Source organism: Ictidomys tridecemlineatus, chromosome 8 (genome assembly GCF_052094955.1).
Source record: "Ictidomys tridecemlineatus isolate mIctTri1 chromosome 8, mIctTri1.hap1, whole genome shotgun sequence".
Classification (NCBI taxonomy): domain Eukaryota; kingdom Metazoa; phylum Chordata; class Mammalia; order Rodentia; family Sciuridae; genus Ictidomys; species Ictidomys tridecemlineatus.
In genome coordinates, this window is record NC_135484.1 from 108,165,009 (window position 1) to 108,184,304 (window position 19,296).

General features: G+C 51.6%; 1 protein-coding gene across 4 annotated transcripts in view; it reads right to left on the reverse strand.

Annotated features, from left to right (window-relative positions):
• Ttbk1 (tau tubulin kinase 1) overlaps window positions 1-17,476 on the reverse strand; it is a 42,365-nt gene extending 24,889 nt beyond the window's left edge. The window contains exons 1-12 of one of the 4 annotated variants that reach the window (XM_078019984.1): window positions 17,235-17,476; window positions 14,202-14,359; window positions 8,519-8,666; window positions 8,130-8,203; window positions 7,788-7,928; window positions 6,935-7,039; window positions 6,539-6,604; window positions 6,190-6,282; window positions 5,982-6,107; window positions 3,825-3,979; window positions 2,692-2,923; window positions 2,278-2,453 (exon numbers count right to left, since the gene is read on the reverse strand). In XM_078019984.1, coding sequence (XP_077876110.1) covers window positions 2,278-2,453; window positions 2,692-2,923; window positions 3,825-3,979; window positions 5,982-6,107; window positions 6,190-6,282; window positions 6,539-6,604; window positions 6,935-7,039; window positions 7,788-7,928; window positions 8,130-8,203; window positions 8,519-8,666; window positions 14,202-14,309 — 1,424 coding nt within the window. In that variant the 5' untranslated portion in view covers window positions 14,310-14,359; window positions 17,235-17,476. Of the gene's footprint in view, window positions 1-2,277; window positions 2,454-2,691; window positions 2,924-3,824; window positions 3,980-5,981; window positions 6,108-6,189; window positions 6,283-6,538; window positions 6,605-6,934; window positions 7,040-7,787; window positions 7,929-8,129; window positions 8,204-8,518; window positions 8,667-14,201; window positions 14,364-17,234 lie in introns of all 4 variants that reach the window. The other 3 variants (XM_078019983.1, XM_078019985.1, XM_078019986.1) reach the window with 3 other exon arrangements.
• Between the last annotated feature and the right edge of the window lie 1,820 nt (window positions 17,477-19,296).

Sequence of the window (19,296 nt, forward strand, 5' to 3'; positions counted from 1 at the left end):
TATCCAGGGCAAACACAAACAACAGGCTCTCGAGTCTACAGACAGCTTTGGAGCCTTTTCTCCCGCTCCGCTCCGCTGCAGGCCTGCCTGGCTGCTTCCGCTCATTCCAGGAAGGGCCTGTTAGCCCAGCTTAACAAACTCCTCAGCCCCAAGAACCAAGTCTGCCTTTCTTAGCCTGGCTTTCAGGGCCCGCCCTCTCCATTCCCTAGCCAGACCCATCTCAGATTCACTTTTCCTAAACTGCCCACACTCTCATACCTCTATAACCTTACATATGCTGCTCCCTGCACACAGCCTGGACTCCATTTGGCCTCCCTCCCACATAGCCTGTCCCTCTACCTTTTTTTCTGTGTTTGGATGCACCTCTTATAGGGAGCCTTTCCCATCCTGTAGGGAGGGTTGTTTGCCTCCAGAGCACCCTGAGCCCCCCTCACTACTGGACTTCAACTATCTGCCTTCCCTGTGAACTCTCAGGCATGGATAGACTCCCTCCAACCTGTTACCTCTGGGGCGCGATCCAGCCTTGGGACATCTCTTTGTTATTACTTTGAACTGTACTGTGAATCTGTGAGTTCTTCCAGAGCTTCTCAGTTTGGGGTGCCAGCCCCAAGATGAGATTACTTCTGGTTATACAGTAGTGTGTGTGGAGGGACAGGATGCTATGCAAGAAAGAACTGTCATCTGCTGAATGCCGGGATACCCCTTTGAAGACCCCAAGTTCTAACTCAACTGGGTTTGGACTCTCTTCTCATATTTGGCTGTGGGCAGAGGGCTGACTTTAATTCTCCCCCAGCACCAAGCCTGTGTGTGGTTCAATGGCTCTTTAGCTGCAGAGGAGGGGTGCAAAACAGGACCACCCTCAGCCTTTCTCAACATACTCCTGCCCAGCCTGCATAGAAACTGCCGGATCCAATTCTACTCCATATTTTTTATCAATCTGTGAGACTTAAAATAAAACACCACCCAGTGTCTCATATTTATATACCCCTGTCAGTGGCGGCCATCACTTCTTTTCTTGAGAGCACAATTTGTTTTGATGGACATAAAGGAAAAAGATGGCATCAAAGGAAATGAGGTCTGATCTGTGTGTGCGTGCACATGTGTGTGTTTTGAAGATGGGGCAAGAGACATAGACAATCCAAACCTCTTCTTCTCCATACTTTCTCCTGCTCCCAGTGCCCCCAAAGCAGCCCACCCTCTGCCGAATGAGATCCTAAACCTTTCTGTCCAGAAACTCTCTCCTCAGCCCTCTTCTTCCCACTATTCCTAAAACTAGGGCTCACTATGACCCAAACCAGCTTGCTCATTGCTGGCCAGAAGCAGGCAGTTCTCCAGCACTGTCTTGCTCAGCGCTCCTCCCCCAACTCCACTCACAACCCTTCCAACTGCCCTTGCTCATGTCCCCACGTCCAGAACTCTCCATGCTGAGGGACTTCGGGCTGAATAGCATTGAAAGGTGGTCTTTAGAGCCTGGCAGGCAGCCCGTGAGAGTGTGTGAATGAGGACTAACTTGGGCAAGTGCACACCCCACAGAGGTTCTGTGCATCTTCCTGGAGGTGGAGTACATGTAGGGGCAAGTCCAGGAGGGACTATGGCTGAGATGGGTGACAAGAAAAGATGCTGAGTGTGAGTCAGAAGGTCATCCTCCTCCACTGCAGAACTGAGTCCTGATAAGGAGATGGTCCAGGACCTACTGTGGGGCAGAGCCCACTCTGAGGCCCCAGAAAGGCAGGAAGCATCTCACCTGGTGTTGTTCCATCTACTAACAACTCCGGTGGGGATCCAGCCCTGGCCCCCCACAAACCACCCCACACACAAAGTCAGCCCCCAACACTCCCTCCTACCAGCCATGTTCCTGCTGGTCCCACCCTCACTCTGACTTCAGATCCCTCAGGCCTAACCCCCTAAACTGGCCTGTCCTCTCCTCCAGCTGTTCCATGAACCCTTCTTCCAGGACCCCTACCTTCAGCTGCTCTTGAGGAATTTGTAATTAGTGATTAGGAAAGTTCTGGAAGCATGCCCACCCACCAGCTCTCCCCTCCATCCTCATGGACCCAACCTAGCATGAGCTGAGACCTCTCTGGATGCCCCATGCCCTTACCTAGGCCACCACTGACCCCAGGCTGAGTCTGAACCCAGGCTGAGCATAACTGTCAACACTTCCCAGGGACACACCCCCCGCCTCTGCCTCACACCTGACCTTTCCTGCAGACCAGCCATGTGAAGGTGCAGGAGATCACGGGGACCCTTCACCACCCCCTCCAGTCGCACACCCACCTCCTCTCATGTAGCTCCACCCGCCCATCCGCCGTGGAAAGCCTCTCCGACTCAGGGCTGTTGACCCTCCGGTAGCGTAGAGAACGCACTGGGGTTGTTGGGGAATCTGGGGGGGCACGCACAGGGGAGCTGGGGACTCCCACACCTCGGCTCTGCTCCTCCTCCACACAGGGGGTCTGCAGGAGAGGGGTACAGTGAGTTGGGGCTGACAGGTGGCTTTCTCAGGGTGAAAGGGATAAATGGATGATGAAGCTGATGAATCAAGGTCAGGGTGGTGGAGGGGACCAGGAAATGCAGGAAGGGCAAGAGGGCCAGGACTGGGCAGAGGGCACTGTGGAGGAACAATGTGGGGGACCCAAGGGTTGGGAATCGGGGTGGGGAGGCCACCTCGCCCTTCTCCCTGGCTGCAGTTACTTTGCCGATGTTGATGCGGAGTTTGTTGCGGTTGACATCCGTCTCCTCCCAGACTTCAGCCTCAGGACCCCCAGGGTGGGGGACAAGGTGGGGGGTAGGGCCCAGCCCCTCAGGGGGCCTCCCAGGCAGGATTGGGGGTGCATTCTCCTGGTCACTCAGGTGCTCGCCCTGTAGCACGTCTTCCGTGTTCTCCCGGAGCAGGTCTCCAGGCACTGGGGTCACATTGACCACCCTGGAAAGGCCAGGACGGGGCCATGGGCAAGGTTGGCAGGGGTGCCCTCTTCTCCCAAGGCCCCTCCTACCAGTGCAGGCCCTGGAGACCCCCGAGCGTGGGCACAGAGGAGGCCTAGCAAGGAGGCATCCTAGGTTCATCACCATCCCTGGCCCACAAGTCCTCTGAGACCATATCACTCAAGTTGGCAGGGTCATCAAGGAGACCACTGGGGACTGGCATGTCCCAATTCTATTTACTCGAGAGATTCTGTAGTTTTCAGAGGCCCTGAAGAATTTCTAATGGCTCTCAGTGCCCGGCTTCCTTTAGACCTAGGAACAGGCCTCAAAAGAACCACCTTGGAGCTCCTCAAGCAGCCTGGTTACAGAACCGTACACCATAGTGTGCTGGCAAATCTGTGGAGTCTCCCTCCTAAATGTGGCCCTGGGTTAGCCATTCTAGTCCAGCCCCTCCCCAGACCACCTGACTCTGTGCCTGCCACATGGTCCTGAAAATGCTGACCCAGCCGTCACTAACATCCAGCAGGAGCACTTTGAAGGAAGGCATGGGCTGACTTCTCTCCTAGTCCCTGTGGAGTCCCCAAGGCATGCTATGCAAATTAATGAGTGATGAGAAGGGAAACTATGGGGCTCTGGAGATTTCACTTAGGATTCCTTGTTCCCCAGGGATCTAAGGTCAAAAGCTCCAAATGAGGAGATCACCCACTCTGCTTTCAGATCAAGGACTAGAGTTGTGGCAAAATTTCCTGAAGTTCCAGAACTCTGCTGGTGAGTACCAAGAATTGGAGAGACAACTGAGCTTGTCCAGGTAGGAAGAGGAGGAGAGGGCTGGCTTCTCAGCAGTGGCTCTAGGCAGGAGCTGGCCTGCTGCCCCACCTGCCATCACCCTTCCTGAGACTTACCCAAACATGGCTGCTGTCTGCCTGGTGTTCTGCTGGGGTGGGGTGGAGGTGCTTGTGGACAGGAGGGCATCCGTGCCCGCCTTCTCCCAGTCAAAGGCCTCATTCTCAGCAATGCCTCTCTCCTTCATGCTGTTCTCAAACACCGACATGATCAACTGCAGGGGGTGGGGGTGGTGGGAGGACAGAGAGGTGACCTCGGGGCTAGCCAGGTAGAAGGGGCAGTTGCTGGGATCATAGGGAGAAGAGAGGGGACTTCCAGGACAGGATGGGCCTACAGGGGGCATTGGAAGGAGAAGGGCACATTGATTTTAAATGAAAACATGCACAAGATATGCAAATGAGCATGCAAATTATCATCTTGGATTAAGCCCCACCAGCTGGACACAAGTCCTCTGAGATCTTTCCCTGATGACCATCCCCAAATGCCTCTGTCATTTCCACTGTCTCAGCAGGAAAATTAGCAGCCCTGAAGCACTAGGAGTTTCCACATGGAGTCGTGCTCGGCACAGGCTGTCCCTCTTGCTGGGTGCTTCTCCCAACATCCTCTTCCTGCCATCTAACTTCCCTCCCACACAGCTTCCCCTCTAATCGCTGGACAGGGGGCATCCACCTGAATCACTCACACATCTATTTGCCTGTTCCAGCAGCAGGCCCAGAGCCCAGCAGGAGATGCTCACAACTGTACAGTCTGGAGGACTCATGAGGCTGAGTCAGGGGACAACTCTGTCAGCAATGGGAGCTCTGGACTCAGGAAGTAGCAGGCAGCTACAGACCCTCTGAGGCCCCCAGATCATCCACTTCTGACTTGGGTCTCTTAAGAGTTCAAGGAGTTACTCTCTGCAGATAGTACCCACTTGCTCAAGGCCTACTGTGTGATCCACAGTGTCTGGGCTCCCCACAGGGTGCAGCACTGTCCCTGGCCCACAGTACTTTCCTGACAGCATGGCTGACACATCCCGCATCTCCCAATCAGGGTCAGTGGGCCCTATGGTGCACAGTAAGGGTGCCTCAGAAAGAGCACTGGACTTGGAGTCAGATGCACAGTCATGCAATGCATAATGGCGTTTTGGTCAACAACAGGTTGCATATGTGATAATGGCCCCATAAGATTACAGTGGAGTTGAAAATGTCCTGTCACCTGGTAAGTCATAGTTGTCATAAGGTCCCAGTGCAAAGCATTACTCAATGTCTGTGGAGATGCTGGTGTAAAAGAGCCTACTACACTGCCAGTGGTATAAAATATAATACACATAAGCCAGGTGCCTGAAACCCTAGAGACTCGGGAGGCTAAGGCAAGAGGACTGCAATTTTGAAGCCAGCCTGGGCAAATTAGTGAGACCCTGCTACAAAACAAAAGATAAAAAGGGCTGGAGATGTAGCTCAATGGTATAGCACCCCTGGCTTCCATCCCCAGTACTGGAAAAAAATACAATTATGTTCTGTACCTAATATATACTTTTTATAATTATGTTATGGAGTATACCGCAACTTAAAAAAAAAAAAAAGTTTTCTACAAAACACTTTGCTGAGCACCACAGTAGCAGTTCCCCTCAGGTTTGTTGTGTCACTTGTTCTCATCATTTTCTTTTGCGCTTGATATAATCTCATATTGTCCACCGTGGCCCCCGGAGAAATAGGCTGTATCATGTATACATGCACACCATCCAGCCTGGGTGGGCAGTAGATACACCCTCTAGGCCTGTGTAACTGCACTCTATGATATTCATAATGACAGATTAAGAACAGATTTCTCAGAATGCATCCTTGCCATTAAACGATGCACAACTGTATCTGAGCCCAGGCCTCCTCCTCACCATGATACCACCTCAGTTTTACACCTCAGAAATGGGAACAATCATCCCATGTGGCTTCCTGAAGTTTTGGTATAAAATACTTGTATTGGAATAATAACATTGTCCAATTGTCATCAAAGGCTTCTTTTGAAGCTTGAATGGCACTAAGAACAGGGCCAGCTCTTGATCCATCTAAGCTGTTACTACTGTTTACAAGGGAGGGTACAGAACAGTTTGGTGCAGTTAGAAGACCGGAGGAAGCGCTTAGAGTCAGCTCCAGGCCTTGATGAGAATGGGCTCTGCTGAATGATGGTCACCCCCAGAGTGGTTTCCAGGGCTACAGGAGCAAGCCCCAGGCTCCCACCTGGTAATCAGGCTTGGTGAAGTAGTCGAGGCTGGCGATGTGGTCCAGGAAGAGGTGGAACTCTGAGGGCATATGCTTCAGCAGCATTCGATGCTCGTACTTCTCCTTGATCATTCCCACCTGTTCCTGGAGGCAAGAAGAGGGTGGAGAGATGGAACCCCAGCTGCCCCCACCCCTGCCTCCTTGGACCCAGCTGTGAGGGTCTCACCTTGTCCTTGATCTTCCTCCATGGCAGCTGGCCCACTGCAAACTCCACCAGCATGTAGAAGAGGGACCACAGGTCATCGTGGCGGCCCATCTCCTGTGGGGGTGGGGAAGGAGTGATTTGTAGGGGGAACAGAAGGCCTGGAATCCCTGAAGGAAAGGCAGAGGGTAACACCTGGGGAAGCCAACAGTGGAGCCTTCCTCCAAGCCAGGGCCTCCAGCAGGGTAGATTCACTCCAGCCCCTGCCCTGCTCCTCTCTCCACCCTGACACCTACTCACTATCCTGGCTGTGCACTTCGCCCCAACCTTGCCCATTCTGCCCCCATCCCACAGCACAGCCTCTGTCACTCACCCGGTTCTTGTGGGCATTGACTGATGCATAGCGAACAGTCCCCCGAAACCCGGCCACATTCCGAGGCTGCAGAGGAGAGACCACAACCAGGAAGCTCACCCTTAGCCCCTGACCTCAGCCACATCCCAGCTCTGCCACCAATAGGACCCTGATCCATTGCCTGCCTCCACCTGCCAGCAGGAAGGTTACAGAGTGTGGCTGTGACATCTGACAAGGGCCCAGTTAGGGGCAGAGGGATGGGCCGGGCTGACCCAAGAGGTGGGGGTGCTATGCTGAAGATGAGGCCAGGCCAGCTTAAGCAGTTGCAAGAAAAGTTGGTGAAGGGTCCCCACATGGGGGGGCAGTGTGTGTGTCACTGTCCTGACAACCCAGAACTCTGTGCGCAGTGGTACTCACCGGTCGGACATCCCCTGTGGTGTTGGTGTACTGCCGGGCCAGCCCAAAGTCCAGCATGTAGCACTTCCTATAGGTGGAAGGCAGCCTGCCCATGGCAAAGTTGGACTGGAAAAAGACGAGCTATGAGCCCCGGGGGCTCCTACCCCCAGGATTCCCCAAGAAATAGCTCTGCAGCAGGGAAGGACCCCAGCCCCACCTACTCTCACACTCAAGGGGACAGCTCTATTTACATGGGTGCCGCAGGTGTGATTGTCCTCATTTTAGAGATGAGGAAGCTGAAGGTCAAAGAGGTGAGTGGGCTTCTCTGAGACTACATAGCAAGTGACAACCCAGCTAAGCTTCAAACCCCGATCTGCTCAGCCCTATGTCCTCACACTCCCCGTCAAGGCAGTGTGGTTTGTGTAACTGTCCTGCTCTAAGGTAGCAGATCTATATTGTTCTTGCTGTGTGTCCTTGGGCCATTCAAATAACTTTTCTGGGCCTCAGTTTTCATCCCTTTACATAGGATTTTTTTTTTCTAGCACCAAGATTCAAGTTATCACAAAACTGGTTATCTGGAATTCCTTACCAAGCCCCAACCCTCTGTCTCCTTCCTTCATCTGTTTGTCCTCTCCCAACCCTGTCACCTTTCTAGGTTCAAGGGATACTCAGATCAAGGGTGAGGAATTAAGAGGAGCAGAAAACAGAGGTGGGGGCTGGGCAGATTGTGAGCTCATGGGCAGCAGGGAGAGGAGATGGGGCTTGGGGTAGAGAGCAGGAGGGGTTTGGGCACAAGAGGCTGACCCAGCCCATCCACTGTCATAAAGAAGAAACCAGCGCCCAGAGGTGGAGAGGAGGAGCGGGGCAGGCTCACCGGCTTGATGTCACGGTGCAGAAAGCCCACGGAGTGAATGGCCTCAATGGACTCCAGGATCTGCTTGCCCAGCCGCAGCGTGGTGCTCAGCGTGAAGGTACCTCGTGGCTGGCTGCGACGCAGGTCAGCCAGGTTCCGGCCCTGGGGGTTTAGGGGCGCAGACCCGCCTCAGCTGCACCCCAACCACCACCACTGTGATGCTCTGCCCAGCCTTGCCCCATGTGCTGTTCCCATCCGGGGCTCATTTCTCAAGGGGCCATGGTCTCCCCTCCCTGCTCCCATCCCTGAGGTGCAGCCCCAGATCTTTGGAGGGAGGTTGGAGGATGCGCTGGGAGGGCTCACCTGCAGCTGCATCACGACATAGTTAAACTTCTCATTCCTGCCACAGCCAATGAACCTGCATACGTGGTCCTTCCCTAAGGAGGACAGACAGGACCTCCCAACTCCTGCTCTTTCCTCCTCACTTCCAGCCCTAAGTGGGTGCCTGGCGCATTGTGGCTCCCACCTCCCCACTCCCTGGCCCGTGGAGGCCTCTGCCATCTCCTCCCCCTGCCCTCAGCCCCATCTTCTCTCCTACACTCTGGCTCCATCTCCTCCTAGAAGCCACAGACCCGTCTCCCTCCTTCATCACCAACGCAGCCTCGCCCCATCACTCTCTGAGACTCAGACCCCACCTCTCTCAGCCCTGAGCTCCATCACATCTGCCCCATCCCCGTGCCCTGGGTCCATACCTTGTAATTTTTTGAGCACAGCCACCTCCATCTTGAGAACCTGCTTGGGCTGCTGGGCTGACTCCACCTTGAGGGCCACGTTCTCCCTGGTCAGCAGGTCCATGGCCTCGTAGATCTCGCCAAAGCCCCCGCCCCCGATCTTTTTCAGCTATGAGAGGAGGGAGAGGAGTCCTCAAGGATCAAACTGAGCACATGCTCATTCCACTTCTGTGCATTGGGTCCTCCATTGATGGGGAAGGGGATATACTTGAAGGGAGGACCCCATATTTCCTGCTGTTTCCCATCAGTGTCCCCCACCTTCCCTCCTCTCCTCATGCCTCCAGACAGCTCAGTCCATAGATATACAACTACACAACTACACACACACACACACACACACACACGCACATGTGTGCACATATATACCACACACACACACAAGACCAGAGGTCAGCGTAGAAAAAGTTATGAAATCAGTGATTCTACACAGACACAGAGATAAGCCTGTCTATACAGAGTTCTAGAGAGATCATCGGCCACTCTGATTCTCTTCTTCTCTAAGACAACAAAGACCATGATCTCCCCGTGCTGAGCCCCCAAACAGAAGGAAAAATAATTCCAGAACCTCTAGGCCTCAGGATGGGAGCTGACACTTCCTGGGACTGTCAGTCTCCTGAAAGATGTCAACAGAGGGAGAGAATATCTGGGGGAGGGATTCAGTGAAGGGTGTCCATGACCCATGCCCACTGGAGAAGCCCACACCACACCTGAGGTCCCTGGTCAGATGCCCAAAGTCTCCTCTCCAGGGAAGGGGGTGCTGTTGAAGAAGGGTGGGAATGAGCTGTGGAGAAGAATATAACCCCACCATCTGACCCTTGAGGCCCTCTTCCTGCAGTATCCCAGAGCAGGCAGTGAGAAGAGCTGAAGAGAACCATGATAAAGAACTGGCAGGGGAGATGAGGAGAGTTAGGGAGAGGGATTCAAAATAATTTGGGGGACTGGGGTTGTGGCTCAGTGGTGGAGTGCTCGCCTAGCACGTGCGAGGCCCTGGGTTTGATCCTCAGTACCACATAAAAATAAATAAATAAAATAAAGGTATTGTGTCCAACTACAACTAAAAAATAAAAACATTAAAAAAATAATTTTGGCTTCACATCTGTGATCCCAGATTCTCCAGTTACTCAGGAGGCTGAGATAGGAGGGTCACAAGTGTGAGGCCAGCCTGAGCAACTTAGCAAGACCCTGTCTCAAGTTATAGCTCAGTGGTAGAATGCCCTGGGTTTGATCCCCAGCATAGCAGGGGGAAATCTTTTCACCTGAGAGGTCCAGGGGTCTTGGATGGGTGAAGACACTGTTGGCAGTGAAGAGGGAACAGGAAGAAGGCACTGAGTTCTATGTATAGCCAGGCACGGTGGCACATGCCTGTAATCCCAGTGGCTGTGGTGGGGAGGCGCTGAGGCAGGAGGATCACCAGTTCAAAACCAGCCTCAGCAAAAGTGAGGCACTAAGTAACTCAATGAGACCCTGTCTACCTATCTATAAATTAAAAGTACAAAAAGGCTGGGGATTTGGCACAGTGGTCTAATGCCCCTGAGTTCAATCCATGGTCCCCTCCCCCACCAAAAAAAAAAAAAAAGAATAAAAGAAAGATGTACAGCTGGCTGGGCATGGTAGCACACACCTGTAATCCCAGTGGCTCAGCAGGCTGAGGAAGGAGGATTGGGAGTTCAAAGCAGCCTCAGCAACTTAACGAGGCCCTAAGCAAGTCAGCAAGACCCTGTCTCTACATACAATATTAAAAAGGGCTGGGATGTGGCTCAGTGGTAAAGCAACCCTGGGTTCAATCTCTGGTACCAAAAAAAAAAAAAAAAAAAAAATACAGTGGATTCTCACCTCTTCAGGGAGCCTGCCCACATGAGTGGCCTGCCCTCCCTAAGTCCTCTGTGTCCTGTTAGCTCTACCTCTCCAGTGTAGCTGGACTCCAACAGTCCAGCAGGTAAACTCCTGAGTCTCTGCCACCTCTGCTCCTGGGACTCCAAGAATGACTGACTGCTGAATGGTGTTTGAAGGGAGTGGAAGAAGGAAGAGCCCAGGGCAGAGCCAGCTGGAGGACTGGAATGGGAGTTACAGGAAGTTAAAGTGAAATCACTCCAGAGAGAAAAGGGTGAAGGAAAGATTGAGAAGACAAAGCCGAAGTGGGAACACAAGGAAAAGGGAAGGACCTTGAGAGACCAGAGTAGCTTTCTGCTTGTGATGAGTTAGTCTGACTGGGAGAATTTCAGAACCAGAGGGGACTGAAGCAAACTCAAGGGACACCGTGGCATGGTTTCCTCTGGGAACTTCCAACGCCAGGGAAACACTAATGTCTTCCAGATTCCTCTATGGTTAGCTGTGTGTGAGAACCAGGAAAGGCAGGGGAAGGAGCGGCAAGGCATCCCCAGTTCACAGACAGCGGATCCCCAAGGCTTCATTGGAGAAGCAGCAGTGAGAAAGGTCACATGAGTCCCTGTTGTGTACAAAGGGAAAACAGACACAGGGAGGACAGTCGCTCACCCGGGGCCACACTGCTAGTAACTAACAAAGCTGGGTTTCAAAGAACCCAAGCAACTGGAGGGAGAATCCACACTGGCATAGAATCCACTGCATTGTGAGGAGCCCTGAACCGTATCAGTGTGAGGGTTGAGATTCAAGCCGGGGCTGCCAGCCTCCCAAATGCTTGCTGGAGGAAAGGAAGGCAAGCTCAAAGCAGCAGAGATAGTTCTAACACCTACTCCCCAATTTCCCAGGGTGCCCAAGGGTGCTCTTGTACTGCCTTCATTCCAGACAGAGCCTATTTCTCCTTCCTTGATTCTTTTCTTACCCCTATCCTGTCAGAGAAACCCCCTCTGGTGGGGAGCTTGCAGGGAGCACTCAATCAGCACCCCATCTCCACCTGCCTTATGGCTAGGGCCCACTTTTCTTTTCTCTATTTTTTTGGGGGGTGTACCAGAGATGGAACACTTAACCACTGAGCCACATCCCCAGCCCTTTCTTATATTTTATTTAGGGACAAAATAATATCAAAACCCAAAATATCTCGCTGAATTCCTTAGGGCCTCACTAAGTTGCTGAGGCTGGCTTTGAACTGGCAATTCTCCTGCCTCAGAAACCCAAGCCCCAGAAATTATAGGCATGCACCATCATGCCTGAGAATAATAATAGTATCAGTGACTAAGCCCCTGACACTATTTGAGATTCATGAAAATGTTTTATTTCAAAGTCAGAAGGAAAAAAATAAATGTTTAGGTCAAGGAGAAAATTTTGATATACTATATGATTGTACTGCTTTTATTTATTTTTATTTATTTATTTTTTTGGTGCTAGGGATATGAACCCGGAGCCTTGTGCATATAAGGCAAGCACTCTACCAACTGAGCTATATCCCCAGCCCCTGATTATATTCCTTTTATATGAATATAGTTATAAAAATAGAATTTTTAGTCCTTTATTATGGAAGGAGGAGTCATGAAGGTAAGAGTGGTGCAGGTTCATGAAAGTCATAATGCAGCCCTGCTCACAGCCCCTGACCACGAATATTCTCTCAATCCCTCTTTGCCAGACTGTGTTCCTCCCCTCCTCCTACATTTTTTTCATGAGCTCAACCGATGATGAAGAAGCTCCCTAAACTGGAAAAGAAATTTGACACAATAGGACAAGCATTTACTGAGCGGGTTCTTGGTCCAACTCTGGGGGAACTGGGTGAATTTCTTAAACTTTTTGAGTCTCCATTTTCCATCCTTTATAAAATGAAGAGAATCACACTACAATTGATCACAAATATCCCTTCAACTCTGTGAATGGGCTGATTTTTGGTGACTCTGTTGACCCAGCAGTCAAACAGAGCTGGTCTTGAATTTAGCAACTGCTAATCTCTAGGGCTCAGTTTCCACGCCTGTGAAATGGGAGGAATAGCAGTATCTCCTGCATAAGTAGTTGAAGAAACTATGTAAGGCATTTTGCACAGCACCTGACAACAGTAAATGAGCAAAACAAATAAATACTAAGTTTTTATTGCTGTTTGTATTCTGATTCTGATGAACACCCCCAACAAGGACAAAATGTTCTCATTTTCAAATGCTCCATCTAGTGCCACTGACCCTCATATTCTCCTGGCCATAGCCCATTTCTAGGCGGTTTTTTCTTGGTTCCAGAGTTCTGACTCCCTTCTCAGTGACATCCTTCACTAGGGAGTGCACCTGGCTCCTCAACCTCTCCAGTTCTTCAGGGGCTGGGAGGGGGGCGGTAAGGAGAAACCCTGAGCCTGGCAAAAGAGTATACTTCCTCTTCCCCAGCTTCCCCTTATCATTTCTTGCCCCACTCATACCCCATTCCCTCCCTCACAAGGAAGTCCTAGCCTAAACTCAGCATGTGAACACTCTTTACTCAAGCCTCAGTGTAAATGCCATTCTGCTTCCCATCTTCCATACACTAAGCTCTTGTGCTAGGGACCCGGGGGTCTTGGAGGAACACTCCTTACTTAACAGACCCTCTTTCCTTTTATGACTGTCCTGTTACTTTTCCTCTCAGGAAGTCTCCCTGAGGACATAGCTTCTTCTCTTTATCTCTCCGGGCCCTAGTAGTCTCCTCCTCTCCTCCTCTTCAGTCCCCACCCCCACCCTTTGCCTCATTCCTGGACCTCCAGGGGACCTGAGCCGCCGGGTGACCGTTGCTATGGAAACCCGCCTGCACCCAGACCCCATCCTCCCCTCCAAAAACCAAACCCTGGGTGAGCTGATCCTCCCTCCCACCAGAGCATGCCAGGTGCGCACGCGCGAACACACACACACACACACACACACACACACACACACACACACACACACACGTGTAAACCTGACCTCTGTCATTCTCCTTTCCTTCCTCCAGGCTTCCCACTCCCCTGCAGAACCACAAGCTCACACACTAGTTTCCCCCACTCTACCGCCCCATATCATCTCGCCTCTATAATGATGAGGACACCAGAGCGCTCTTAAATGACTTAAATAGGACAGGGGCTAATTTACCGTAGGTTCTCCTTCCCCAGACACTGCCATCCCCCCAACCCTCACGTTGCTCCCTCCCACCCAGGCTCAAGAAGGCTCGGACTACAACTCCCAGCAGGCCTAGCAGCCTGAAGTCCTGGGCTGGATGAACAAGGCACGCTGGGAAATGGAGTCTCGGCGTGTTGCACCTGCCGCAGGAACCGGCGAGGGGAGGAGGGTGGATGGAGAAGATGGAGTGCAGATGCGGTGGGAGCTGCCCGCAAGGCCTCTTTTCCCAAACCCAGGCCTTTCCATCCTCCGCGGAAGCGGAGGAACACATGTCCATTCACTGCCCTTCTCCAAGGTCCGGCAGAGAAAGAGGTCCCTCCCCCACACCTCCCTCCTCCGCACCCTGGGTTCTGCAGCTCCTGCCCAGACATCCAACCAGGAGTTGTTCCAGGCAGGGCCTGAGCAACGTGACCTGGCCGGGAAAGGGGGTGAGAGAGGGCGGGGTTGGAGAGAGGTACTGGGAAAAAGCGATTGTCCACACGTGTGGGCAAAACAATGACCTGCAAGCAGTATGCAAATAAACCCAGGGACACCTCCCTCTTAGGGTAGAAGCTCCAAGGGCACCTGTCTTAACAAGTCTCCAGGTTCTCGCCTCCCTCTCCCCACCCCTCTCTCTGCCCCACCGGGTCACTCACCACCTTCCAGCGATCCTTGACCACGTAGTTGGCCGGCAGGATGTCGGCCTGCTCCCCTCCCCCACTCATGTTGGTTTCGTCCTTAAGAGCGGCCGCTAGGCACTGCATCCGCCAGCCCGAGGGAGGGGTGTCCGCAGGGCCTGCCCTGGTGGGGCCATCTACCTGGGGGAATGGGGGAGTGACCGTGAGCGGGGCAGGCTGCTGACCCAGAACTACCTGGCAGATTTGGAGAAGAGCTCAACTGGCAGACATCCTTTCTGGCCCACAGGGCAGATGCTATAGAGCTCACTGGGGAAGCACTCCTCCATGATGGAGGTCAGTGAAGGGAGATACTACAAACTACAGCCACAGAACACATATGTTGATGAAACAAGGAGAGGACAATGATATGTGAACAGGCAGTGGGAAAACCGTTTTACCAAAGAGACATGCTTACTAATGTGGAGAAGACTCATCAACCAAGGGATCATACTAAACTGGGACTTATGCTTGTGGTAGGGGACAACTAAGCCAAGAAGGACCAGTCTGAGTGGTCCATTGGTGATCCCCAGAACCCATATCTCCCCTGTGCCACAACATGCCCAAAGAGCTGTTCATCAGAGGCTTAGTAAAAAGGGAAGATCTTCTGATCAAGGGGCGACCAATGGGAGACCCAAACCAGAGTGACCTGCTAACCAACATGGAGATATGATCATCAAGGAAGTGAGGAGATATATGACACCCCATGAGTGAAGAAGATGCAGCTGCTGAGGGGCATTCACCTTTAGTAGTGAGAGACCCACACAGCCCTGGGCTGGAAAGCCAGTGAGCTGGGTCCTGGGTGAACACAAGATGATGGGCTCAAGACATGGATTTCAGAGGGATGCCAGCCCTGTGGCCATTCTGAAGAGACAAAGCCAGATTCAACTGGGGAGAACAGGACAGTGGGGAGCAGCCTAGCAAAGGCAGGAGTGACTGAAAATAGCAGATAGGTGGGCATGAGGTGAGAGAGTCTCTGACCACATCTCTCTGGGTCTGCTCGGAAATCAACTAGAAAGAACACAGAATGAGTAAAAGGTGAATATCAGGGAGAGTGTCCCAACTGTGAGGGATGGGAAAGCCAGGCACATATTACCCAGAAAAATATGTACGTATGTGTGTGTCTCTGCATGTCTGACTGTCTGTATTGTACAAGTGTGTAGGCATGCACTTTCCAGGTCTCTGCCAATCCAGAACAGGATTTGGAACCCGAATCTTGTCCTCTCCTCTTTCCCCTACACTTTTTACATGCAGGATGCTGTGCCCTCATGGTGACCCTGGAGAGTCACACATAGAAGAGAAAGAAGTTATTTAGGTTGGGGATTGGAGATGGGAGGGAGGCTCCAGGGGAGGTTAAATCTACAGATGGGGTGGGAACCACATTAACCCAACTTTCCTCAGGATAGGATAACTTCCAGGGGTCCTGTTTCTAGACATCATAATAAGGGGACAGGGTGGGAAATCCTTCAACAGGTCACGGTGTGCTGTGGCAGACATGAAAGAAGAGAATCTTCATGGGGAGCTACACAGTCATTCTTTTTCTTAAAATGACTAAATTCAGTTGTTTCCTCTAATCCACACTCTTCCCTCCCGCTGAAGTGGGATACAGAGCATCAGGAATTTGGAGGGCAGTGAGGGCAATGGAAGATGAGGTTCTGCAATAAAGGTGGGGGAGACAGATTGAGGACAAGACTGAAGAAATAATTGAACTGGTGAGGAGAGGGCCTTAAAAAGTTGAACTTGGGCTAGAGGTGTAACTCAGTGATTGGGAGCATGGTTAGCATGTTCAAAGCTCTGGGTTCAATATCCAGCAACATCAAAAAATAAAGAGATGTTGAGAGCTGGGGGCATAGCACAATATTGGAGTGCTTCCTTAGCATTTATGATACTCTGAGTTTCATCCCAAGCACCACAAAAAAGAAAAAGAAAAAAAGAAAGAAGTTGAACTGGGTGAACTCTGGTGGGTCTTCCAGTCCTGTGATGGTGGAATATGTAGGTGGATAAGGAAAATTTGTGTCCTGCTCCCATATAGATGGGCAAGCTTAAAAGGTGAGGTGGAAAAAGGGAGACCTGCTGCTCCCTCTCCACTGTCCTTCCCATTCCTGTCTACCTCAGGAGGACTAAATTCAGCTTCCATGAGGGTAAAAGACACAACATAAGAAACGTGGCTGCCCCATTCCTGCGCTTCAGGCCTCTCTGGACGTGTAGTGAGAAGGAGGATTTCTAATAATGTCTCTCAGAGTGTGATGTATGGGACCAGCAACGTGGGGTGTATGTGTGTGTGTTTTCTAAGTGCTTGGGAGTGCATTGTGGTATGTGAATATAAGTGTTGATGTGTAACTATGAAAAATGTGAACCAAGTGTGGGTGGGTATTTGGGAGCCCAGGTGTAAGAGGCCATGAATCAGACAGAGCCTTGAGGGGTAATGGGAACAGGTGGAAAAAGGCGTAGAAGAGAGCAGAGGGGAATGGAAGGGATCTGGAGTGACAGGATAAGAGGAGGGGGTTGGTAAGATAGAGACAAGTGAGAGATCATGATGACAGGTGAGAGATCATGATGACAGTTGAAGAAGTGACAGGACCCTAAGAGCGTTTGGGGGCAGAGTTGACGGCTGGAGAAGTAGGTAAAGGAGAATAGTAGGAGGAATGGAAGGACCAAGGACCAGGGAGAGAGGGTCTGGACAGCTGAATGACTTGTCAGAAGTGACAGGAGAGTCAGGCGTGAAGCCATAGGGACAAGGGACTGAGGTGAATAGAGAGGGGTAAAACCCCAAGGGGACAGGCTGGAGAGGGTGGGTCTGTGTGCGGGGGCAGGGAGCGGTTCCAGGCCTCGGGCTGCGGCCCAGGCTGTGTAGGCCAGCGTCCCAGCTCCGGCAGCGGCGACGGCAGCGGGGAGGGGGAGTCGGAGCCGGCTGCGCTGGGAGGAGAGCCAGGCCCGAGGCCCGATGAGCCCCCCAGAAGGAGCCCCCGCCCGGACCCCCGGCCGCCCGCCCGGCCCCGCCCCGCCCCGCCTCACCTGCTCTGTGCCCGCTGCGGCTGCGGCTGCGGCGGCGGCGGAGGCAGCGGCTCGGGGCGGCGCATCCCCCGTGGCAGGGGCGGGGCGGGGGCGGGGGCGGCTCAGTGCGGCGCTAGGCGGCCCGCTCCCTCCGGTGGCGGCGGCGGCGGCGGCGGTCTCCGGAACCGGACCATCCCGGCCCGGCCCGGCCCCGATCCTCCTCGGGCGACCGCGGCGGCGGCGGCGGCAGAGCGGGGAGCTGCCCACAATGCACTGCGCCGCCAGCATCAGCACCAGCCCTGACATCACCGCCCCACCGCCCGGCCTTTACATCACCGCCCTTTCTCTGACATCACGTTCCACCCTGCCCCTCTCTACATTCCTCCAGCCCTAGGACTCTCTTAGATGGATCCGCTCCAGCAAATACTCCTAACTGGTCTCTACCATTCACATGACCCCACGCCCCTGGAGGGCCCCATCACTCTTTACCTGTCCCCATAAAACTTACCTGTCTCCATCACTCTTTATCTTTCCACTTCCAGAACGTCCCTGTCACTCTGCCTCATCTAACTACCCCATTTCATCTTCCAGAGGTTCTTATTACTTTTCTCTAAGACCATTTTCCCTAATCTCCCATAAATCTCCATCACCCACCTCTTCTAAGCATCCCAAACTTGAACCCTCCAACCCTCACCTGTAATTCTCAACTCACGTCAGATATGCCTTATCTCCTGACTTAACCTCTATTTCTTTGGCACCTTCTCCCATCTGTTGAAAAACTCTGCTATTGTGTCTAATTGCTTACCAAATAAGATACACACTCTTTACTGTGACATTAAAAACTCTTCCCAACATGTGCCCATAAGGCTACTACTCCCCTTCTGACAGATGGGATTACTCAATATTCTCTGAATATACTCTGCACTCTGTCTTGTCAATTCTTCCTTCCTTCCATTGTTTATGCCTTCCACAAATGCATACTGAGCATCTTCTGCAACAACAACAATAATAATAGCAGCGGCCATTTATTTCTGCCAGACACTGATTAACTTTACACATATTAGCTCATTTATTCATTTTAACCTCCCTATGACATAAGAGTAACTATTGTTACCTCCTATTTTATAAATGAGAAAATTAAAATACAGAGAAGTTAAGTAATTTGCATTAGTTGACCTAGCTAGCAAGTGATAGAACTTGGATACAAACCCAGATCCATAGTCCATGGGCCTAAGCCCCATGCTGGGGGAAAGGATCACTGAGTCAGGGCAATCTTCTCAGAGGAGGCACTTTCAATTGTAATTTAAAGAATGAGTGGGAGTTTGCCTACAGATAAATGGGACCAGGGCAGAGGGAGGGACCAACTTCCAGGAGAAGACAGCATGAGGCTAGGGATGGACATGCAAGATCATGAAAGGCCTTTGTATCATGATAACATGATTGGATTTTCTTCATTTGGGTTTTGGAAGTGAAGTGAATACTGTGATGAGATATCCATATTCCCATTTAAAAAATCTAGGTATTCAGTTTAGAGTATAACTTAGTGGTAAAACACCTGCTAGCATGTGTAACACCCTGGGTTCAAACCGCAGTGCTGAAAAAAAATCTGGGTATAATTTCCCCAGCTACTTGAAGTATGGATGGGCCTGGTTGCTCTAGGATGATTCCCTCTCTGGGAATTGGAATTATCCAAGATCATGCTCCTTTCCTGGAGTATCCCACATTCAACTTATTATCCTCTGAGCATAAAGACCTTGTCTCTTCATCCTAACTTGGGACTGCTGTCTGAAAATTTTCAAAACTATGATAGGAACAACTGAGGCTTCTTTTTAAAAAAATTATATTTGTTCTTTTTAGATGTACATGACAGTAGAATGTATTTTGACATACCATATATACAGGAAGTATAACTTCCCATTCTTGTGGATGTACATGATGTGGAGTTACACTGGTCAGGTATTCATATATGAACCTAGGAAAATTCTGTCCAATTCATTCTACTGTCTTTCCCATTCCCATCCACCCTCCACTGAGGCTTCTACTGAGACTGTATCAGAATTTAACTCCCTCCTCTGTTCAATAT